The following is a 24,954-nucleotide window of genomic DNA, read 5'->3' on the forward strand; positions in this document are numbered from 1 at the left end:
CAAGCGCGTCTCGGAAAGGCGGGGTGCAGCTGAGCATCGGGGTGGGCCCTTCCAGGAAAGCTGCAGGCACGCAGACGGGTGGGGCTGCTCCCCTGGTGGGCAGCGGGACAGTGAGGCGGCCGGCCTCGTCACTCATGCAAGCTTCACGCACAGTAAGCGGACCCCACTCTCAGCCCACCCCACAGAGGCTGGGACATCGGGGCGGGAGCAAAGGCAAGGAGAGACAAGCTACACCAGGAGGGACCCAATGGGGGGCCCCACAGGGTACCGCCAGCTAAGCTCCGTTTTCCCTGTTTTCCAACGGGACGAGCCCTGCCCCCGGCCTCCTAAGGATCAGGAAGATGTGTATGAAGACTCAGTGTCCCCCGGTTGCCTGGCACCTGACTACTCAGCGCGCCTTCAATTAACGGTCAGCAGGAAGAAAAGGGGTTTCTGCTGCTCTGAACTCTAAGACTTGACCCCTTCAAGAATAACTCGGGAGTGGATACGCGTTACTAAACCGGCCCACTCTGGATACATTTCGGGGAGCGTCAATCCTCCTACTGTGAATTTCAACACATGGTGTCTTTTTCTTGAGCGCATCCAAAGGGTGGCGTTGACCCCGTGGTGCATTTACATCGTGACCAGAGCCCCGAGACTGGCATCTTCTCCCACGGCCGGGAGGAGCGGAAATCGGTGCGCAACCATTTCGGAAACCCGCGTGGCAGTGTGCACGAGGGCTCAGCCTGGGCCTGCCACAGGGGCCCGCACTCCCCCTCTCGGGTGTGCACCCCGGAGACACAAGCACACGCGTGCCAAAGACAAGGAGCAGCCTCCGCAGAGTCTTGGGCAGCAACACGTGCGCCGACGCACGCGGTCCGGCCACCGGGGGTGCTCCTCGGCCGTGACGAGGGGAGAGCGACCGGAGCCCACCACCGCGGGGCTCATTTCAGAGAAGTCACATCAGGTGAGAGGCGGCGGGAAGAGTGCGCTCTCTGGGACGGCATTCACAGGAAGTCCCAAACGGTCAAAACTGTCCCCAGCAGCCGTCCTCGACCGGGGGTCACTGGGGCCGTGTAGGGAGACGTGTGGGGGTGTCACAGAGGGAGGGGGTGGAGGCCAGATGCCACCTAGCCCCTACGATGCACAGGACGGCCGGGCCCCAGAGAAGGAGCGGCCCACGGGCCCGTAGCGCCGAGCGTGAGAGACCCGGGGCCCCGGGGGCAGGAGCAGCTCGACAGGCTCCCATGGGTGTGCGAACAGGCAAGAGGCCACGGAGCCGCACGTCCGCAGGCGGAGCGTTCTGCCGCAGGGAGCCCCCCCACCCCCAGCACAGCCTGGCAGTCGCCCCCACTTAAGTAGGACAGGACGTTTCAGTCAACGTATCACTTTGACTCGAGTGAAATTGAAGGGCTGGTTTTCGGGTGTTCCAAGGCAAACACGAACCATATGGACACGCAGACTCACGGCAGACGCTTGGTTCTGCTTCTCAGTATTTTCCAAACCGCCGTCGCAACAAAGCACAGAGGCGTCTGGGGTTGACGCTCCCCCCCACCCCACGATTTTATTGCTCTCTGGCACCATCGCTTAGAAGAGCTCATCATTTCCGTGAAAGGGGGGCCTGGCCCCCCCAATTCCTGCTCCACCAGCTACAAACCTGCTCGGGGGTGTCCGCACTGGGCAGGGGTGTTGAAAGACCCAGTGTGGGTCATCTGCTCCGTGGGCCAGGAGGTCACCTCAGAGAGAGCCAGCCTGCAGCTCCAGCTCCGAGCCATGACTTAATCCCATCCAGTCCGGGCAAGAGTGGGCCGGCGACGGGCCTGCCAGACCCCACAAGCAGGTCCTGCTGGGGCCACCACTCCAGGGAGAGAGCACGGAGGCTCTGCCTGGAGGCACAGTCCACCCCATGGGTCTAATTTTTTTTTTCAGTGAATTTTATTTTCCCTTTGATTCCTGTTATATACAGTCACCGTGAAGACGGACACCAACACACTGAGAAAGGTTTCGTTGTGGGCGGAGAACACTCGGGAGTCAGAGGAAACATGGTTCTTTCGGGCACCGGGGACAGAGACGAATCCACGCTCCAAGAGAAATCAGGCAACCACTTGCTTGTGAACAAGGAGCATGCCTGCGGGCCAAGAAGGACACCCCCAAATTTTTAAAATCAACTTCTAAAACGCAAACCGTTCTTCAGACACTGAGACTTTGAGAATTCGAGTGAGGTCTGTTTCCAGGAGAAATCACAATGAGGCTCGTCCCTGCAGAGATTAGGGGGTTAGGGTTAAGGAAGCCGGCTGGAGCGGCTGACGGCGAGCACCACAGCCCGGCACTACGACCTGCAGTCATGGTCCACGCCGTCCCTCGGAGGGCCAGGCCTCCCCAAGGCGCCCCCGGGCCCATGCCCCTGCCAGCCTCCTTGATTGTCCTCCCTCCTCCCCTGCATCCCCTCTCCCTTCCCACAGCCTGACCACCCCTTCTGTGCCCTTAATTGGTCCCAAAACAGAAATACAGCACGTTGTAAAGTGCTGTGTTTATAGAAAGAAATGCGTGCTTTCTTCTTGTTGTAAGCCCAAGTTGAAGATCTTTATTTATTTGAAAACAAATCTTCAGTCGCTCTAGGTCTTCGGTTGGACTAATCTTTGGTTTATTTTTCCTGTGCTCTAGTGACTTTGAGTTGTTGCCTTTTGAAGTCCCATTAAAGCTATAAAGAAGAGTAGGCATTTAAAGAAAATACACACACACAAAAACACAAACACAAGGCATGTGTACAGCCAGCCCTTGACTCTGACTCTGACCCGAAGACAGGCGGTGGGAACGGCACCCTTCCTGCACAGCCGCTGAGGGTGACCTCCCCGAGGCAGTCCGTGCTGGGGAGAGCCCACCACCCACTCACACTGGCGTTCTTTTACTGGAAATCTGGCCAGCAGCAAACATCTCTCCACCCTGGTGGGCTGTGACCGGGCAGGAGACACCGCCCAGCTGTCCAGGTTGAACAGAAGCACCCAGAACGGACGAGATGGCAGAATTCAAATGGGGGACCGAGGAAGCAGAGTCAAAGCCGGACGCAGGTTCAAACGTGAGCTGTGAGCAACGAGGCCCCAGCCGCAAGCCCTGCGGTGACAGCAGGAGGGCCGCCAGTGTCTGTGGCTCGCGGAGCCCCGGGGCCTTGCTGGGAGAGCACGTCATTAACCTGATGCGACAATGCTACCCATGGCCGTTTCAGACCAGATCCTGGGCCAGCTCCCCAAAGTCACACAACGGGTTAGTGCGGGGGGGAGCATGGAAAGCAGGCTGTGCGGCCTCAGCACCCGTCTCTATCATTGTTACTCTGCAGCTTTTGTTTTAATGCCACAAGCAAGGGGAGCTCATGCACGTGTTCCCCTCCATTCTGCGGCCACATCCATGGGCCTCTGCTGCTCCAGTCCGCTCAGGAAAGCAGGGCAGGCCGCAGGGACGCCCCCGGGAGCAGGGCCCAGGGCAAGGACCCAAGCCAACCCCGCTGGGGCCAACTCCCCAGGGGCAGGAGGAGACACACACGGCCTCAAGGGGGCGCCAGAGGGCCAAACGCCTTCGAAGAGCTCAGGAGCAAGCCTGGTCCCCAGCAAGCCTGAGCTGCCACATCTTAAAAACAGCGAATCCAAGCCCTAAGCATGTGCCTGAGATGGGAGGGCAGGCGGGGAAGCCGGAGAGAGGTGCTGAGGGGGCAGCCAGCAGGAGCACCCACGGGCGACCCCAGAGGACACTGCGGCGACCCCTAGTCCGGGCACCCAGGGGTCCCCGTCCACAGCCCAGGTCGCGGTTCCATCTGAGCCTGTACTTCTCGTACTGGGAGGGGTGACCTGGTTGACAGGGTGCATCTGAAGCCACCGGGAAGGGGATAGCGTCCTAGAAAGCACATGTCACTCATTGCCAAGTGACAACATGACACTGACACCTTCCCGAAAATGGAACACATTTTCTGTCACCGCATCACCTGCTCCGAGGCCTCACATGCGGGCCTCAGGTGTGAGGGTGGGATCTGCTGGGAAGCGGAGGAACCCGCTTATCTCTGGGGTGCACGGGACGGGTAGGTGCTGCTGGAAGGAAGCCCGTCCAGCCGGGCAGGGTCAGGGCTACCTAGACAGCCGTCAACAGAGGGCTCCCTGCGCAGACAGATGCGCAGATCAACGCTGCGGAGGCCCAGCGACTGAGTGGGACAGAATAAGTGAACCCACATCTTGCACGAGAGGCTTTCAATCGTTTTTTGTTTTAAGCAGAGGAATAGTTTCTTCTTAAACCACATAAGGTCCCCAAATTCTCAGAAAATATGTGAAGAGCTTTGCTTTCTTTGAAGGACTGGCAGAAACCCAAGGTCAGTCCATCAGACCCAATCCAGAATCCCTGGGTGATCCCCCACACTGGAAAAACCATGCAGATGGCGGGACAGCGGGACACCTTCGGGATGCATTAAAATCCTAAAAACAAAAAACAAAAAAACCCTTGTATTTAAAAAAAAAAAAGGGGGGGGGGGGCCAAGACTAAAACACCACAGTGTTGAGGTTTCTCTGGTTCCCAAATGTGCGGGGAGCAACATGGGGCGTTCGTTCCTAAGCCTGTCCGGGAACTCTTCAAACGCACACTTTCATTTAGTTGGTTTCATACAGAAGAAACAAAACTACCCTAATATTTTACTTGTTAGAAAACAAACAGGAAACCTTTCCAGCAAGTGATAAACTAGACAACGGGCAAGCCCTTACACAGGAATCTCAGAGAAAGTAGTTTATAAACAAAGGAGAACATCTTCAGCACTATCCCTCAGCAGTAGTCCTGGAGACCGAAGAGAGCACTGCACAAATAGCCAGCAGGACAGAGCACACTTCCTTTAATCCACACACAGGGGCTTTAAAGAGTGCTTGCCATTTATTTCCAAGGAAAGATCACTTGACAAAATGCTCTTGTGTGCAGCAAATCGGGGCTTAGCAAATGACCTCAATCATGATCAGCGAATGGCAAGAGACACAACCAAGTGTGAGAAACAGAATGCGTGTGCAACTCGGGGAGAACTGTGTGGAACAAATCCTCTGGAGGAAGGTCTCCCCACAAGCCCCGGCTCACCAGTGACCCCGGGGGGTGCCCCTCCCATGGAGGCAGGGCGCAAACAAGGGGGTGAAGGACTACACCAGGGTACGGAGCCCTTGTGTGCTGGTTCATTATCCCTCAAAATTCAGAACAAACGTGCCCATGGAGTAAAGTCAGGCTCTGTGGTCAGTTTCATTTTTCAAGCAAATAAATTTTTCTCCAAAAGATATTTAAAGATGGGACAGGTTCGTCCAGAAGATGAATACCAACACTTAAACAAAATATGCTAGGAGGCGAGAGAAAAGGCTTGCTGAAGGAAAGCCATGCCTGCCCAGCAATGTACTCGACTGGTTTTAAATGGAAAACACGACGTCCGGTGCCAAGTGTCTGTGAACATGTGGTCCTGCCGGTCACTAGCTACTTTTAAAAGCCACATCGTTAAATGACCCTCAGGGAACTGGTGAAATGGGTGCGGTCTTCACTGGGGACAGTCAACGAGCCAGAGGGGTAACAGGAAAGCCTGGGCCCTCCCGTCCGTCCTGAGGGACTAAATACACCATAAGATCGATGCGTCCAACAATGCACATTTGTTCGCGGTGCTTACTAAAGCCACGGGGTTATCTGCTGACTCCAAAGCACCCCACTCTGACTGCAAGCTTAGCTTCCTAACCAGTTGGCCTGGTCAAGGGCAAGCCGTTTCTGGGAGCAATAAACAGAAATCTCCACCAAGGGAAAGACAGAAGATGGTGAAAGACAGAAGCTGATCATGGATTCCGGCTCACGGCGCCCACGAATCAGCCCATGAGGATGCGACTAGAGAAATGAAAGCAGAGCGCTTCCATGAGCCACTCGGCCAAGTGCACTGTTACCAACGGGGCAACGAGATGACCGCCGTTCTTCATTCTGAATGGGACCCACGGGACTGTGGGTACTGTCTCGGCTACTGGGCAAACATACCAGCCAGATAAATTTCGTTACGTTCCTCTCTGTGAGACAACGTCCAAGTCCTGTTAGTAATCGTTCACACATCAGAGAAAAGCCTCCCCACAACACACTCCCAGCAGTCCCCCGGCATTCACACCGGTTTGAGATGCCGATGAAGACAAATCCTATGCTAATGAAGGAAAATCCCTAAACCTGTATCCCCAACACTAAGGTTAAGGGTCCCAGTTCTAAGTGTAAATGACCTAACACCAGGGACAGAGTATGAAACTCACAAGAACGGTAAACACGACAGCATAAAATGCTGAACCCCAAGTTCAAAACCTCAAGAGCAGGTTAACACGTGGGTAGCAATTCACTCGGGACCCTAGAAAACGTCACATTTGCTAGAACGATCTTGTTCTCTACCCAGGGGCCAATTACTCACTCCAGGGACAAAATGAGAACTCGACTCCGGGCTGACATCCCCTCGTGACATATTCTGTCCCTGTGGGAGCTCCCTGTTCTGTCGGCAGCTCGGTGTGCCAATATGAGGGAAGAGAACAGGGAAGCACCACTCGGTCTCATACACATCGGATCGCAGAAGGCAGGTGGAATGGGGTTACACTCGCCACCTCTTCCAAAGCCAGCCAGAGCTTATCTTCCAAACAAATGACATGCGCACACGGAGGGTGACAGAGACCTTTGCTGGCTACCAGACGGCTGAGCCGAGGAGTCCAGATTCCCACCCAGGGCAGCAACCCTGAGCGAAGGCAGTGCTGCCGGACACTGGACACGGACCGAGATGCCCAGGGCCCCGCTGGACGAACGCATCTCTACCACTCTTGAGAGACACTTGGGATCTTTCCAAGTTTCTCAATACGTCAGTCATTTCCCATAGATTTTGGCCTCTGAGACTATTTCCAATACTCCTTTCCAACAGCAACCTCGGGATTCCGGAGCAACCCATCCATGATAGCTGAGGGAGTATTTTCCCATCTGAACACACGGGCTGTGTTCGGGGACGTGGAAGCGGGCACCAACAAGGATGCTCTTCTGCCTGCTGTTCTGTTCCAGATTCCTGGGAACAGACATTCTCAGATCAGCCTTATTCTTGAGAGGGCGCTCACTCAGTCTGACTTACAGAGCCGCTGACCCCGCCAGGGGTGAAGGACCAGCACGAGTTACAGAGGCCAGGGGTCTATCGGACAGGTCGTCCTTGCCCTGGGTCACAGTATCACAACCCAGAGCTCAACGAAGTATTGCACAATAGAGCCTTATTCCGTCTTTGGCTGGGCTCTTGCTGGTGGGGGGCTGCTGCCCCCAAAGTGAATTTGGACTCCACACACCATGTGTTCCTAAGAGCTGTACGTAACTTTAATGAGAACCTAACTATAACTTGTAAGTCAGCCAAGCAAATCAGATTGGAGTGACAACAGCTAAGCAGCCGAAGTGGACGGCGCTAGGCCTGTGATTTGAGGAGGAAGCTCTGAACGCGGGCAGCACAAGTCTAGGATTAAGAATGCCAGCTGCTGAAGGAGGAGCCTGGGGGAAAGGCTCCAACCACGTAAACTTGCTTCTTGGGGACCCCAGGCCGTTACCATGAACTGTGCGCCTGGCCTGGAAGTGGGGGCACCACAGGCACGAGAGCCACCAGGGGTGGCCTGACCACACGCAGCCTCTCGCCTCCCCATCTCTTCTGCCTGGGAAGGCCTCCTTTCCACAACCAAGAGGGGCTCCTGAGCTGCTGCTAAGACGCCCCAGCAGCACGATGTCCGGCCACAATCCGAGGCCGCCACTCTGGTGATGCTGACCACGCCGGGGCCAGGAACAGCACAGGGCCGCTTTCCCTCCCCCTCCCCTCTTCTGCTATCGGAAGATCCAAAAACTCCCATTTCCCCAGATCACTAGTCACTAACATTGGAGATATTCAACGAGCACAACCCGAGTCTTGGTTCACCTGGTCATAGAGCTCACTGTAATTATGGGGGTGTCCTCGCACCCCCTCCCCCGAACTCCAGAAACAAAGAGGCAACTGCAGTCAAAGAAACACCACGCACAGCTTTAAACAACAACTTGGTGATCTTTATTGATGGGCGACAACTTCTGTACTCCTGGAGATCACTAAACTGTGTACAATTAGAGACGCGGCATTAAGAGGAGCAGACAGCAGAATTAAACAGCAACTTAGGGAAATATCAATCTTCATTATTTTGCCCATTGTTCATTACGTGTACACAGAAGCATGAATGCGATTTGAAATCTTTTAATGGCAATAAAGTTACAATCACCCATCTGCGCGGACTAGCATCTGAACTCCAAATGTCTGCTCTGCGGCGTGCTCGGAAGCAGCCTCTCACCGCACAATTATTACAATGTGTTTGTCCTGTTAGGAACCAGCAACTTATTTTTTGTATTTACGTTTCTTTTGAAGTAAGAACTATTTCTTCTCTGATAACTGGCTCATTTTTATCGTTTATCAAAAACTAAAGGGTGGGAAGGAAAGTGTGATGGATTAAAAAATTTATTTTTTTAAGGAAAGATAAAATTCATTTTCACAAATTTACAAGTGTTGCTGGTGCAGGATTTATTCTACTAAGCAATTAGACTGGAAATCAATGCAAGTCCCCCTTCTTACTCAGGAATCGGCATTATTTCAGAAACATGGGTTGTGTGTATTTTCTTAAATCAAGCGACAGTCTGAACCAAATGATTTGGATCTGGAAGGTAGACGTCAACGTGAATTGTACACAAGCCCCGCGGCGTCTGCTTTCCATTCTAGCCCATTTCTGCGAAGGAGAAGAGTCTCTCTAGAGAGCCGCTGAAGAGAGGGAGGACGTCAGAGGGAGTCGGCGTCTGCAAGCGGGCGGCGGGCACAGGGCGCGCGGGCGGCTACAGCAGGTCCACACGGCGGTAATACAGGAGGTAGGCTGTGCGCTCCGCAGTGGGCTTCACCACCTGGTACTGGCTGATCACCTTGACCGCCTGGTCGTCGATGCGCAACCAGCCGTTGAGGCCGATCTGGAAGACGTCCGTGGTGTAGTGGCCGCCCGTCGCGCTGCTGCCGTGGTGGTAGACCACTGCAAGAGAGGCCCGCGGGCGACCCGGTGAGACAGCCGCACCCCTGCGGCCGAGGGCGCCCACCAGCCCCCCCACAGAGCCACTGCATGGGACGCCCCTCACTGAGGCAGGCGGAACACGGAGACGTCACTACACAAAGCTAGGTCACATCATCAAAACTCTGCACAATTTCCAAGAAAAAGTCACACGTGTGTATCTTAATGACATTTTAAGGATGTTTAACGCTTCACAAACACGAGACGCCAGCTCCTCGGGTGAGGACAGCCCACCACTCCATCGCTGAGGAGAGCACACGGGGACAGAGCGCCAAAGACCCCCCAGCCCCACCACCCACCCACCTCCAGAAACGCCACCCAGAGACCCAAAACGCTCACGCCCTTCATCCAGCCAACCCCACTTCCAGATGCTCTACGGAGAGCGTCCAAACCTCGGACCCACGGCAACACCCGCTCTAGAAGGAATGGTTAGCGGACTGCATCACGGCAGATGGACAGACAGGGGCACTGGACACGTAGGAACATGCTTGTGAAAACACATGAAAAGCTGAGAACCCGGGTTTTCTGGGGCTGTCATCACAGTGAGTGACCGCACATCTCAGGAGGGACAGCAGGGCTGTGACACAGGCCGAGTGCCGCAGCCCCACCAACATGGCAGTAGTCCACCACCCTTTTCCCTTTTAAAAAATGTTCTCATTTTTTTTTAACAAATAATGCCAAAATAACTATAATAAACACCACCTGTTATTTACTTTAAAAAAAAGTTCTGTTATCTAAAGACACCAAAGGCTGCATCTTCCCTCCGTGAGGAGGAGGGCGGAGGGGTCCAGGCAGCTGACGGAGGCCAGGGGAAGGAAACACCCAGTGTGGCCTGCAACGTGGCCAGGCAGGCTGTGTGCCACCACCGGGGCACAAAGGACAGTCACTTGGAGAGGCACCCTACTTAGCTGGTGGGCGTGTCACTGGGCTCTGGCGGCAGCGGCCACACCTCTGGAGGACCCAGCCCGCTCCGGGCCCGTGGCCACTGCTGGTGGGAGGACAGTCCCTCTGGCAAAGCAGTCTCTGGGGCTCAGAGGACTCCCCGGCTCCGGCCCCAGCCATCCCTGTGACAAACACAACTGGACACCCAAGGGCGGAAGACAGCAGGGCGACCAGGCAGGAAGCCGGCGGTGGGACCAGCACGGGCACTGCCGGTCACCGTGATCACATGGGCATCAAGGCGTGGAACAGGTTCAACACAGCCGGTCCCTTGGACCCCAAATCTGCTTTCGGGCTTTTGTCCTGGATTTTCACCTCCAAGACCTACGACTTGGACAAGACTTTATAGAAAGTGACCCTTCAGTGGGATGTAAAGGACCTGTGGTTCAGCAGATCCGTATTTCCTTCTGGACACCTGCAGCCGCGATCCTCCAGAGCAGGCACTGCATGCGGCCGGGGTCTCCGCAGCGGCGGCCCGGGGACCGGCGGGGCGTGTCAGGGCTGCAGGTGAGCCCAATGGGACGGGGCTGGGCAGTGCTGCACTCACGTGCTCTCCTGGCCCCACAGTCAAAACCATTCTCACCACGTGCCTGCTTCCTCACATTTTACAGAAAATGCCAGCCCAACGAATCCAGGGCCCTTATCAGAGATGAGAAGCCATGAGAGGAGGAATCAGCAACGCAAGTGACAGCCCCAGTTCAGATGCCGGACCACGACCGGCAGGCAGAGTAGGACCCAGGGCCCCTTGAGCTTGATGGCCAGCCTGGCCTGACAATGAGGGGAGGAGCGGCAAGGAGGCAGCAAAGCAGCACTTCGGCTCCCGCTGGGATTTGGGGCCAAGCTCCCTGAGCAGGCCGGACCCCAGGGCTGCTCCAGTCTCCGAGGCAGCTGCAGGGCCTGAGCCAAGGCGGCAGGGCCTCCAAGACAAGGCAGGGCAAGGAAAGGGCTGGGGACACCACAGGAGCGCGTGGCCACCCTGTCAGGGGAGAAGCCATCATCACGGCTTTGGGAGAGAAGACAAATGGCAGAGCCGCAAGCAGGAAGACCGGACTGGGCCAAACCCCACCCGTGTGCAACAGGGACCTGACCCACTGATCAGGGCCCAACCCAACCTCCTAAATGCGCACGAGGGACTGGCAGTGACGGTGTGAAGCCCAGCCCAGCCACCGCCGCTCAGAGTGGAGAGTGTCTCTCTCAGAACTCGGGTTTCTTGTTTTATAAGACAGGGGGGCCCCCACCACCTGTACCTCAGGACAGCTGCGAGAACAAATGAATACTACGAAAGGTCCCTAGGAGAAAGGTCCAATGAACGTGTGACGGTCAACAAACGCTCCTGTCATTTTAAATTACAAACATGCTCACCAAAGCCAACACAAAAGGAAGTGTACAGAACAAAGCAGCTAGAAAATTCCAATAAAAAAGGCCAGAAAGCACGCGCGGTTGTTGCAAACGGTGACTACCAAGAGAGACATAAAGCCTCAAAGGCCCAGGAGATTCAGGCTACAAAAGAGGAAGGAAGGCAGACGAAGGACGCCAGGTGCCTCAGGAAGTGGAGGGCCAGGAGATAAGAGGGGTCAGGGCCCCCAGTTCTGGGGTTGAGGATGCCATCGCCCCCCAGGAGGGCTCTGAGCTGGAGTGTGGCAGCCCAGGAGCCCGGTGAGCCAGTGCAGTGAAGACCATGCAGCAGATCGTCCGTGTGGGCCCCTCTCTCCTAACCTGATCAGTGCTGCCCCACCCAGAGGTAGCACCCCCACAGGCAGCACCTCGCCACACAGGTACCGCGACCACCACAGCCAAGGTCACAGCCTTAAACTGCCAGGCCAGCGGACTCACGCCTGCCCCTCCAACTCAAAGACAGAAAAGATGCTCAACAAGGACCGGATTCAGCTTAGAGCCAAAAGGATATTCGGTCAAATTTCAAGCACCGGATGTCAGGACAAACACACGTTTTCATCAAAAGACGTCCTGACTTAGCAAGTCCACAGGGAAACCAGCGGAGGAGTCTAGTGTCTGCGTGAGGCTGTCTTGGAGCAAACCGTGCCTGGGCACAGACCCTTCTATCCCTGCTTCAGTAAGGAAATAACAGACAAATTTACTTACCTGCAAATAGCCTATAGGTTCTGTGGCATTTAAAATTCTTATTTTTAACTCCTGGAGAAAGCAGTTCTGAAAAACAAAATACCAACAGCTCCAGTCTATAAAAGCACTTCAAGAAAGGCTCGGAGTAATGGAAGCAAAGAGGTGACAACGGTCCCCACTCACATGCACCCACCCCACACAGCAGGGAAACAAAACCCACAGCCTCCCCTGGCGCGCAGGCCCTGCCCGTGGGGGCCCAGCCAGGCGGCACGGCAACGGCCCCCGCCAGCAAGCAGCCGTGCAGCAGGAGAATATCCTGAGTCCGCCGAGCTCGTGCCAGAAGCCCCTCCCAAGCAGATACCCGAGCACTGGAAAAGAAGCCAGCCACCACTCAGAAGCAAAACAAAGCTCCAGGAAACCTAAGAACTGGGATGTCTCACACGTGAGACCACAAAACTTCCACTGTGTGAGTCAGACGGTCTCTCCAAAGAGGCACCGGTCCCCCAGCTGGGCAGGCGGACAGCCCTGTCCTCCGGGCCCCGGGGCCCCTACACGGGCAGCACACCTGCAGATGGGCCCGGCACTGCCCTTACCAGCCGGCCCCTCCCATCCCCCGCCCACGACCCACACCAGGGCCTCTGGTCCTGCCTTAGCTGACTCCTTTCTGGAAAGCATTTAAGGTGGCAGCTGCCGTAAGAGCACAGGCAGCCAGCAAAGGTCTGTAAACAAGCCTGTTGCGTCAGTGCAGGCGGTTTATCTGGGCAGGAGGGAAGAGGCAAGAGTATGGGGCACAGGATGCCCCGTGGGGCTTGGTGTGCACGCCTCAGCTGACAGCCCATGCACAACAGCCCGGGTGACCTGGTATGTGACCTGGGATGTGATGCTCGGCTGGTATTTCTTCCCTTTTCTGGTTCTCAAACAGGATCAGGAAAACATGCAGCTCCGAGGTGAAGGAGGGTGGGAGCGGCCACGAGCTGGCCCAGGAGTCAGCCCGTCAGCTGAGGACCGGCTGCAGAAACGCAGCGTCCCTCCCTGGGGCTCCAGGCTAGGCCAGCTACCCCCAGTTTGGGAGTCCCCAGGCCCAGGAAGGAGTGGAGTGTGGCCATGAGACGTGGTGGGGACTGAAGGGGAGGGGAAGGCGACAGCTGCATTCCTCTGCAGAACCCAGCGATGACATCCCACGACCACTTTCCTGTTCTGCACACTCCCTGATGATCTTAGAACGGCCTCCAGCTTGTTCTCAGTCAAGGCTGGACGGCACAGCACCTTCTTCACGAACCCCGAAGCTCAAGGACAGCTCCCCTTCGAGCTGCGCTTTCACCAAGACACCCTGAACTTGGTGCTTTAGTCAAAATGTGTCAAGGCTGCTGAGCCCCGGTTCCCTGACAGAGACTCGTGGCCAACAGAAAGCCACAAACCTAACCCAGCGTCACTGCAACCAGAGGTCGGAGGAACCCCCAGGGGCCTACGGACAACCCTCTCTCACTTCACTGAAAAAGCCCCTTTCACCAGGCTGGGCTGCGCAGTTGCTAACACTTAGTACAAAGAAAACGATTTTTACCACTAACCCATAAAACGTTTCTAGAAAAACGATGCTCATTTTGATGGACAGAATCTCTCTATTCTTCTGATCTAGTAAGAGTATATGGTCTCTTCACCTTTGCCTTTATTTTTCAAGAGCTCCTTTGGTGCCGATTTTAAGACAAAAATCTGTGGTAAGCCGAGAAACTGAAAACCAGAAAGTCACATGAGAACTTCTTGTTCTCAAAAGTAGACAGAAGCGCCAAGCGTCAAGCTCACAGACTCCCCGGACAGCCGTCACCACGAACCCTTCCGCCTTCCGTGTTTGTTACCTTTACTGATCTCCAAGTCCACAGGGTAGTCAATGTTCTTGACGAGCTTCTGGCATCCCCCCGTCTTCTCGTAAACAAACCGCTTGAGATGCAGCACCAGAACAGGAGGGAGCTTCTCCAGAGTCACTCTCCGACTTATCTCCACCTGAGGCACAAAGCAGAGCAGGACCCCGCGCCTTACTTCACGCAGCAGCAGACGCACATCCGTCACACAAGGACCCCCCCGCCCCCCGCCGAGGGCCGGTGGCCTGAGGGTCCAGGACGGCACCGCTCAGCCGCCGCTGGGTGGAGGGAGCTTCTCAACATCTAACACTCTGCTAAGAGGCCTTCTGAGAGCTACTGACATTCCTCGTACAGAAAGGCCACCATCCTGTGAACACAACCGCAGAAGACCCCACGGCTTCGCGAGCCCACGTGTAAACTCCCCCCTCAGAAGCCCTGCTCTGTGACGGTCACGATGCACAGGCGCAGAAACTGAAAAGCGAACGTCGCAGCAGAACTCTGCGTTACGTATGCACTAACACGCTTTCTAGCCAGTCCCACACCACTCACCAAAGTGAGGCCAGGGTGTTTCCCAATACCCCAAAAGCCATCTATTCTAAACATTAATTTTACAAGTGCCAGTTTTATCAATTTATATGCTCCTTACATGCTTTTGCAGGTCTAGCGAATGTTTTTTCATTAAAATGTGTCCTCACGAACCATTCTTATTCCCCTTATTTATTGTTCTTTGTACCTATAAACCCTTTGATGCTTCCTGTGTTTACATGAAGAACACTTCTGGCAGAAATCTGTTTGAGTCACGATCCAAAAGATAACAGCATAGATGAGAAACCAAGGAAGCGCTCAGAAGACCACATTCGTATCCAGGTGGACGTGTCTGACGAGCACCTGGCTTCCCACCCAGACTCCAATCCCAGCTGTGGGACCACCCAACGTGCCTCCAGAGTCCCAACGTGTGTCTGCATCCTGGTGTCTCCACACCCAACAAAACGTGTGAATGATGGACAAGTGTGGCTACAGCTCGACAGTCAGAAACCAGGGTTCTGACGAGTGGACTCCAGCTTCCTTATCTGTGAACCGAAGAGTTGGGACAAACGTGTCTCCGGGATGCTTATAAGTGCTGGTGACCCAGGATTTGGACCTCAAGCTTTCAGGCAATTCATTAAGTGACTAATCTGAAATTTTTGCCTGTGTTTTGGGTTTCCAGACAAATTGAGACAAACTTTTCTTCACCGAAGAAAACCAGATCTTTTCTATACAGCAAGTAGTTTATGTAATCATAGTTTCCCATGGACCTTCATCATGTGTTCCCACAGCAAAAAACCTTGTGACCTTAAAATATAAAAATATTAAGGTTTAAAGAAATCACATTCCAGAAAATGTGATACTTGCTCTTTCCAAATATCCCCACCCCACACAAACTGTCCAAAATCTTCCTTTTTCAACCATTTGCTTTTCTGGGTGTTCTTTTTTTTTTTTATTTTTTATAAACATATAATATATTTTTATCCCCAGGGGTACAGGTCTGTGAATCGCCAGGTTTACACACTTCACAGCACTCACCATAGCACATACCCTCCCCAATGCCCATAACCCCACCCCACCCCAAACCCCCTCCCCCCAGCAGCCCTCAGTTTGTTTTGTGAGATTAAGAGTCACTATGGTTTGTCTCCCTCCCAATGCCATCTTGCTTTTCTGGGTGTTCTTGCTCCTGGTCTGGTAACACAGCACCACCAAGGAGCTGCGAGTGAGCAGTTCCATTTCCTTCCTCATGGCTCCCCGGAATGCCTCTTCTGCCTGCATCCTTCCTCCACCCGCCATCCAGAACAAGCCCCTGTTCCCTCCCGCTCCCCCCTCTATCTCGTCTGCGCCCTCCCCAAGCCCACAGCTAACTGGAGCAGGAGCAAGACAGGAAAACCACCCGCTAGGGGGCTTTCCTGGCAGCCCAGGGAAAGGCAGGAAACCGCCTGCGGGATGAGCGCCCACCAACCTTCACGGGTGGCCAGAGGACAGCCAGCGAGAAGAGAGCCACGGGGACAGCGACGCCACCTCCGCAGCCACAGCTGCCACAGAATGAGCCAAGCGCACAACTCAGCCACACCAACCAATGTCCCCGAAAACAAATACCCACTTTCTCATTAAGTTCCACCGCCAGACTCCGCTTATTCACTTAAGACAAGTGCCAAGATTCTGTCTCTCGCTCCTACCACTTGTATTTTTTAAATAAAATTACCCGTGGGAAGAAGCAAGTCAGAAAACGTGGTGGAGGGTTAGGCCTAACTCTGTGTGGATCCCCCAAGAGGATGGGTTCATCAGTCTGAGCAGGAGGCCCCAGATGACCACAGGTCTCCAGTCCGCCTCCGCTCGGCTCTCCCAGCGCGGGCTGTCTGGCCTGGGAGGCCCAACGAGCTCGGTGAGGTGCTGGCAGCGTCTACTCTTCCCGCCACAGTCTGCTCACAGCAGGCTCCCCAGGGACACGAGGGACGGTGCAGGTGAGCGCTGCCCCCAGCTAGCCTGCAGTCTTTCCTCCCCCGTATGTCTTTCCGCATTCACAGGCATCACCTCAGCAAAGGAGAAGACCCCCTCGACCGCCAAGTGGAAAACAGGCGGCAGCTGGTACATTTGGACCCCAGGAACCAGTAAGCTCTCTGAGAGCAGAATATTCTCGCCCTCTCCTGCCTTGGCCAACAAGTACACCCCACGAAGCTGCTTCCCTTGAAGCCCGAAAACTAAAGGACTCAGGCTTCTGTCCTTTTCAGATCGAATGAAAGACTGACAGACAAGAAAACAGCTATTGGTCGATGTCCCTGAAGACCTACAAGCAAATGAAAAATAGGTTTGGAGTCTCCTTTCTCCCCTAACTAATCTCACAGAACTGCTCTACGGCGTCAGGGATGTAAAGCCGTGCAGCCTCTGTTAGAGGTGGTACTGATTTTCCCCCACCGTAATTCGACGATCAGAAAATTAAAAGTAGCTCAAGACAAACAATGCAAGCGGCCACCACCTTGGGATACATGGTTTAGAGGTAGAGGAGGCTGCTGGGAGCATCTGCCTCGACCATTTCATTCCAAAAATGCGGAAACTTCCGATCCAAACCAGTTAAGCTCCGGGGTTCAGGGGCAGAACGCAAAGGCACTTCTCCGCGCTCCCACTTCTGGACTCTTTCCACCACACCAGGGAGCCTCAGCACAACGCTCGAGATCAACTAGGAGTATACCTCTTGTTTGGTTTTTGTGGTATAACCCTGGACAGACTCTCTTGCCACCAAGCTCTCCAACGCATCCTGGACCGTCCGGATCCTGTCAGACTGGATGTCCAGCTGCAGGGTGAAGAAAGGCTGCAAGGTGGCCGACTCCTTTGAGCTCTGCTGGTAAACCACAGACCTGAGAGGCAGAGACAGAAACAGAAGACTGTAAGAGTCACCGCTCCGTCCCACTCTCCGTTAAGGCAGGCCAGCAGGAGAGGACACAGGAACTGAAAACGAGACCGCTCAGTCTCCTCTTTAGAAGACCAGAAAGAACAGATAAGCCAAAAATTTACTGAATTTGGAAATAATCCTGCTGAATACCACCTCCCAATTGTTTCCAGCAACCACCCGCAGGGCGACCATTCTCCCCGCACAAGCAGGCGGGAAGAAAACACGTTCATCTTCCGAATTCCTGCACCTCTGCTCCACACTCTACTGAACGCACCAGCCAGGAAGTGCGCCTCTCCTGCCGGGGCCTCAGTGCGGACGCTCTCCGTTTGCTCAACGTCATAGCCCAACGTCATAGCCCGGTAAAACAGAGGAAGCCCCAAGGTAAACAGAATGTTTTTAATGGCGCTTCCCCCTACAAAAACGACTTACAAAAGGAGGGGAGCAGGGTGTGTGTAATGAAAAACAAGTGAACATTCCAGGAAACAAGGCTACCCACCACCCTCAAGAAGGGAGCCAATTCAACCTTGTTTTCTTAGCTGGTTTTTCATTTTTCTTTTTCTAAGTTTTTCTGAGTACAACCTGTGTGCTCGGCCCATCTCTCAGCCCCGGCAAGGAAACGTTCCAGGAGCTCAACAAGGAATTCCATTTCTGCAGTCTGAGTGACCTAGTTTACGGACGGGATCAAACGGGCGTGCGTGGGTACTGAGGCTTTAGGGGGCAGATTCCGTGAAGAGCCGGACGAAGGGCCCCCGTGCCCGCGCCACACTGCTGAAGAGTGGGGCTGGGACACACCTCGACGCCACCCCTCCTTCCAGGGTGCCACTGGGGAGCAGCGGCCCCTTCCCAGCTCCAAGAGCGGCAGGAGTTAAAAACTGGTGGAGGAGGGCGCCTGGGTGGCTCAGTCATTACGCATCTGCCTTCGGCTCGGGTCATGATCCCAGGGTCCTGGGATGAGCCCTGCATTAGGCTCCCTGCTCTGCGGGGGGCCTGCTTCTCCCTCTCCCACTCCCCCTGCTTGTGTTCCCTCTCTCACTGTCCCTGTCGAATAAATAAATAAAATTTAAAAACAAAAACAAACTGTGGAGTAATCAAGAGGCGGCCCTCCTGACTCCAATGGCTTAGACTTTTACTGACGTGGCCTGAGGGGAAAGGTGAGGAAAGAAGCTGGTTTTTAGAGGGAAGTGAACACATACCCAAGGACGATGAATTTAATAAAAAAACAAAACAAACCACCTTCCGCTGTCTGCACAAGGAAGCGCACTTCATGGGACTAACCACTGCTTCACCCGGGAAAGAGCTGTCCTGACTTATCTTCGTCGCTTCTCAAAACTGTCAACAATCAATTTCAGCATAAAAAGACCACCCCGAGGCCAGAGGCCTGGCAGAGCCATGCAGGCCAAGCTAGAAATTTCTCCAAAGTGGACTCTGGTTTTTCCCACCGGTTATTCTCAAACAAGTGCGGGCTCTTTGGGAATGCTGGCCTCAGTGGCCTCAGAATTTGGATACTCTCCCTATGCGCAGATCTGGCGCTGCCGCCCTACCCACCGGGCTGTTCCTTCATCCTCTCTCCCATCCCTAAGAGACCGGCCCAAGAATGCTAGCGTGAGAGGTCTAACCGAGAGCTACAGGCACAAGCCAGCCTCCTCTCACTGCTGTCGCCTGACTTGGATCCCTGCTTCCCTCCCCAAAGGGCCCAGGCCAAGGAATCACATCCCGCGAAAACAAGTTACAGCGGCAGCGGTGGGAGGCTGGGCGATTCCCCAGAGCACCCCTGACCGCAAGAGGCGGATGTGGGGAGACTCCAGAACACAAAGGGGCCAGCAGGCTGTAGCTCACAGGGAAGCGCTCAGAAATGACTCGTTCGGGGGGACCGGCTTCAGAATCCCGTCCGACACTGCGGCGCTGACTGGCTTGAGAAGAAGCTCGCGGACATGCTGAGGTTTCACCAGCCTGTTGAAAGTTTCCATGCCTTGAAAAGGGCGTTACTTCTTTTGGATACACAGCATTTGGGATAAGCAAAGGCTAAGTCTCACTAAAAAACCGCCCTTGTGGGATATAACATGAGGCCTTTCGAGAGGAAATCCTGCTCTGATGAGGCCCTTTGGGGCTCTGGATAACTAACCTCCTTGGAGACGGCCCCCATGCTCGTGAGTCCCACATCACGGTGGTCCTGAACGGCTCCAACACGATCAAATGAAAGCCTTCTAGAAGGACGTCATGAAAGAGCAGCGAGCGCCTGGCTGACGGGAACTGGGGCAGGAGGGGGGCCCAGGCACTCCAGGAGGCGCCAGGTGCCTGGAGTGTCTCCCTCACCGTTCTAGCTCACTTGGTTCAGGCGCCTAATACTCCCCATGGACACAAGAGTGTCTTCTTGGAACGAAACATGTATTTCCATTAGCAAGTCCTTCTCGTCCTACCTAGTGGAGTGCAGCTCACTCAGGGCGAACGGTGCTCAGGGAGTGAGGGGCAGGAGTCAGGGCAGCCGCCGGGCCCGGGGACCGGTGCCCTGTGCTGAACCGCCGTGTGGGACGAGCGCAGGGAAGCAAAGGGAAGTCCGGGAACAGAGCGGGCACAGGGGCGTAAAGGCAAGCCATTGAGTCCAAACCTTCCCAGACACGTCCTATTGCAGCAAAACCCTGGAAAAGGCAAGCACTAAAGTATTCCAGAAAAGCATAATAAACCTGATGTGTCCCCCAAAAATGCCAGTGATTGGGGTCTGAACAAACTCCGCCTGGCGAGTGACTGAAGTCTTATTTCTGGGGCCCACTTGCTCCCATTCGTCCTCACTCCCTTCGCCGGGCTCTTCCTGCTCGTCTTCATTCACTGAGTGGCTTTTGGGTCCGTTGGAAATAGGGAGTTCTGAAAAGGAGACAGTTTGCTTAAGCTACCACTGGCAATAGTAACAGCAAAAACGTTTTTAAAGAAAGGTCCTACAGAAGCTGCCCGCACAGAGTTAGCTTTAAAAGTGAAATCAGGGTGTGTCCGACGTTAAGAATAAATGCAACGCGTAGGCCCACCGGACCCCGGCGTGCATGGACCGCCAAGGACAGCGCACTTAGGACAGCTGAGAAATCCACGGGCGGACTGGAAAGTGGGCATTACTGTGTCATCGCGGCCAGGCCTCCTAACTCGGAAAGGGGCTCTGGTCACACAGGGGAGCACCCTCCTCCCGGAAGAACCATGCTTTGGCATTTAGGGGCGAACTACTCTGGTATCCGCAACCCAATGTGTGTCACTCGGGGCGCCACATGCTGTGTGCGGGGCAGACAGGAAGGAGGCGTGACAACATGTCAGCAGGGCCGGGGCCAGCGCCTCAACAGTATTCACCAACTACTCGCCTAGCTCTCCTGAAGGTCTCATCACTTTCCTCAGTAAGAGTTGAAGGGAAAAAAGCAGAGCTTCTGGATATATTTTAATTTATCCAAATAGAACAATCTCAATGGTCTATAAAATAAGCAACGTAAAGACAGTCAGACTCGCCCTAGTGAGAAAGGGATGCCAAGGATCACAGACCTGGGGGGAAACAAAGTACCACTTGGGCAGGTGACAAGCGTTCGAAGGGAATTCTTAAGGAAAGGTCCTCACAGGTTTGTGGCAGACAGACCACGACCTACTTTCGTTATTTGGTGACAGGAGTTTCTTGAGGTTCAGCATTTCCTCATGAAGTCCATTTAGAATGAAGCCTAAGTACTCCTCAGCATCTTCTTGTCGACCCTGAAAAGGCCAGATGTGAGCACATTAATTTTAAGTGGTCCCCACACAAGGACTGCAGGGACCATTACACATGCACAGTCAGACCAGGTCTCCTCTTAAATTTCCAACAAGACTGGGTCGCCTGGGTGGCTCAGTGGGTTAAAGCCCCTGCCTTCGGCTCGGGTCATGATCCCAGAGTCCTGGGATCGAGCCCCGCATCAGGCTCTCTGCTCGGCAGGGAGCCTGCTTCCTCCTCTCTCTCTGCCTGCCTCTGCCTACTTGTGATCTCTGTCAAATAAAAATAAATAAATATATAAATACATAAATAAATAAATAAAAATTTCCAACAAGACTGAATGTGAAGCGGAGTTCCGCTTCGGACCACTGAACGGGCAGGCTGAGACGAACGGCAGGGTCGGGGGAGGGGGACCAAGTCCATCCTTCTGTCTGAGTACAGAATGAGCAGGAATTTTTACTTATCTTTTCGTATTTCTGAAATTTTCTACAATAAATATCTGCTGCCTTTATGATAAAAACAGTCACTTAACAGTTGCTCTTTTGCTGACATGAAACAGAAGACCAAGAACAGAGGTCGAGGGCCACCTCACGGCACAACCCCAGGGCCTAACGGTCACACCGGGGGTTGTGGAGAGCAGCCCTGTGTGTCTCCTTCTATTTTTGATGATGGGCAACTACAGGGGAAAGGACCCAAATTATAGGTGAAAAGCGCTACTGAGACAAAGGTTTATTAGCTCACGGCTGCATACACACACACACACACCCCCCAGCAGAATCATTCAGAGATGAGTCACACAGCAGTCACGGATTCGTCTTACAATCTCAGGATTAGTTCCCATTTCACTCTTTGGAGAATAACCACATGTTCCAAGATTTTCAAAGTCCTCCTGCCGCCTCCGGGCGCATCCGTCTGCTCCACACAGAGCTGTAGCTCTCAACCGAGAGCAGCTCTTCGGAGCAGAGGCGCTCCGCGTGTGGGAAAGGGCAGACACTGGCCTGCTCGAGATGCAGAGCGCGCGGACACAGCAGGCTCGAGGCAGCTGTTCGTGGAGAGGCCTGCTTGCTGAGTTGGTCCTTGGCTGGCACCTGGGTACCTGGATTTGGGGAGGGATCCCCCCATCATTTCAAGAAGTGAAAAGAGACTGTGCCGAAATCGCAGAGTGTGGTTTAGGGGCGCACACCTGCTTCCCCTCTGTGAGTCTGGAATTCCGGACCAGTCCTTGGTAAAGCCCCAGGGGCACTGAGTCTCCGACGCGCTTCCATAGCAGACAACATTTTCCATGTGCTGTCACACGCTGATGCTGAGAAACTAAGTGCGTTCTCCTGACACACCGGGAGAGGAGTCTCAAGGTCTCCCGCGGACGTCTGATGTCGCTTTTGTGTCCCTGCACTGGACTAAACCCTGTGAGTAACAGCTTCTGAGTCCGATGAGTGCTTCTATCCCATCACCGACCTGGGGGTGGTGTGGGGGAGACGACAGAACAGAGCCAGTATTCATGTAACGCTGAAAGACACCTCTGTCCACGAGCAGAACTTCCGAGCAGGGTGCCCCCTGAGATGCGCTGCTTCCCCTCTGCCTCCGCCCGAGTGGACGGCCGCCCTCTGGCTTCCAGAGCACCGGCGTGTGCATTCATCTGAGTACTTCTCTTGCTGGCCTGTTTTCTTGGATCTAATTCCCCTACTGGACAGTGAGCTCTTTGAGGGCAGAGGGCACGGTCTGATCCGTTTCTGCATTCCCACCATTCTGTACATTTCTACCTGGAAAGTGTAAATTCCAAGCCGATGGCTACGAGAGGAGCAGTAAAGTGCCCCCGGTGGTATCCGGCTACCCTGTCCTGGCCAGTCACCCTTCCCCAGAACAAGGAGCTTCATATTGCTTTACTCAGCTTTAGTGGAATTGTTCTGATGATTTTTCTTTCTAAATAATTTCCCTAAGCATCACTTCAAATGCTTATAATGACCCCCATCAAACTCTACTCAAGACCTCCTCGGCCCCTGGTCCCATTCCTTCAGGAGCAAAGCGCATGACTGAACATGTCGACAGGAGACAAGGAACTGCTTAAAACACATGAGGATGTTTTCAGCTCTGCTGAAGGCCCCCGCCATTCCAGGCCCCACCACCAAGCTCCGTGTAAGAGGCAGAGCAGCGTTCAAGGAGCGGACTGTGATACCAGGCTCTGCACGCAGGAGCTGTGTGACCTTGGACAAAGATCTCGCTTTTCTCCAATGCAACAAGGAGATGAGCACCACTCACAGGCCTGAGTAAGCTCGCGTACAGAAAGAACTTACAGGAGTACTTGGTGCACAGTAAACGATGCATGAGCCGGCTCTGATGACGGTGATCGTATTTTAATATTCAATCAAGCAAGTGACTCCCTAACAAGCTGAGATCTACGGAAGCCCCCAACCCCCAGCATTGACAATGCGCCAGGAGCGCTGAACAGCACCAGTGCAGCTGCAACCGGAGAGCGGGGCGAATTTCTACTGGCTACGAGAGAGCAGTGCCAACCTTTTCAGACAGGCTCGACTTGATGACCGTCAGAAGTCTGTAAATATACGTAGGTTCAAACGCAGCTCCCGGGCGGATATCTCTCACGATTCTATCCCCAAGAGCTGCAATGGAAACAGGACACGGGTTTTCATAACGAAAATGGAGTCTTCGAATGCTCAAGGGCAGCAGCATCGGACCCCCTCGGACCCCCTCCGCCCTCGTACGGCGCCCAGAAGAGCACAGGTGTAGCAGCCTGCATTTTAGATACACTTGCTTTCCAGCAAGACTGAATTTATGACATTCAGTCATCAGACCTCCTAACTGTCCGTATGTAATGGGCATCAGAAGACCTCATTTTTACTCACCTTGTCTGGGTTTTGGAGGTACTGGCATATTAGTAAACTCATTCATTAGCCGAACACTATAAACACGGGGGAAACAAAAGTTTAGTACATTTTTTTTAAAAAGACATATTTTTACTAAAGAGCCTCAATGGCTAAGCAGAACATTTTAGTATGAAGATGGCAAATACTAAGTAACCAATGCTATAATCGCTGGTGAGTTCTTCAGTCTTTTCTCTGTAAGGTCTTGGTCTATTTCACGTAACATACAATGGTAAACACCATACTTGGGTAACATCTGAGGAACACAGGAAAACAAGGCTCCAGTTCCCTTGATGGTTAACTTCCACATAAAAACATGAACAGTACATTTAAAAATAATAATAATAAAATCACAGGATTCATTTGCAAGAAATTAAGAACCTGCTAAACTATTTGAATTCGAATTACCAGAGGCAAAAACCCCAGCCCTTGACACATGTGTCAGCACCTTACTTACAAGCTATCTATCATGGGTGTCGACGTACAAGGCCTTTGCACTTTTGAATAGAGAGGAATGAACTTCATCAGGTGGTACATCGGAGGGCAAGCAACCAGCGCCTGCAGTGTCTGAGTATCGGCAGTAAGGAAGTGTAAAGGAAATGCAACAGACACTCCAGATTTCTGAAAGGTGCATCTCACCCAAAGCATGTAGCACTGAGTCAGCCAAAGGCGCTGCAAACTTACACACGTGAACATAAAAAGGGACACGCCGAATGACCATGAGGATGACCGCCTTGGGATTTCCATGGAAGGGATTACTCTGCAATCAGCATTTACATACAAAAACTTGATTCAACCAAGATAAATCAATTAAAACAACATTTCTGATTGTAAGTGGACACGCTGCCCCCTCAGTCGGGACCACGCTAGTGAAAATCAGAGTCGCCTAATTCTGTCACTCACCAGTAAACAAATCATCTTTTGGGGGGTCAGGAATAACTTTATAAGCAAGGTAGGCAGACTAAGCAAGGAACCAAGTCTTTGGACTCAAACTTTCGGAGAG

General features: G+C 53.7%; 1 protein-coding gene across 1 annotated transcript in view; it reads right to left on the bottom strand.

Moving 5' to 3' along the window:
• Positions 1 to 8,021: 8,021 nt before the first annotated feature.
• The window catches only part of USP10 (ubiquitin specific peptidase 10), a 73,463-nt gene continuing 56,530 nt past the window's right edge, over positions 8,022 to 24,954 (bottom strand). Inside the window, exons 6-14 of the mRNA XM_047710316.1 lie at positions 24,409 to 24,518; positions 23,934 to 23,989; positions 23,587 to 23,690; positions 20,981 to 21,080; positions 20,048 to 20,225; positions 17,166 to 17,331; positions 13,946 to 14,090; positions 12,114 to 12,179; positions 8,022 to 9,038 (exon numbers count right to left, since the gene is read on the bottom strand). Coding sequence (XP_047566272.1) covers positions 8,851 to 9,038; positions 12,114 to 12,179; positions 13,946 to 14,090; positions 17,166 to 17,331; positions 20,048 to 20,225; positions 20,981 to 21,080; positions 23,587 to 23,690; positions 23,934 to 23,989; positions 24,409 to 24,518 — 1,113 coding nt within the window. The 3' untranslated portion in view covers positions 8,022 to 8,850. The remainder of the gene's footprint in view (positions 9,039 to 12,113; positions 12,180 to 13,945; positions 14,091 to 17,165; positions 17,332 to 20,047; positions 20,226 to 20,980; positions 21,081 to 23,586; positions 23,691 to 23,933; positions 23,990 to 24,408; positions 24,519 to 24,954) is intronic.

This window comes from Lutra lutra, chromosome 17, assembly GCF_902655055.1.
Source record: "Lutra lutra chromosome 17, mLutLut1.2, whole genome shotgun sequence".
Lineage (NCBI taxonomy): Eukaryota > Metazoa > Chordata > Mammalia > Carnivora > Mustelidae > Lutra > Lutra lutra.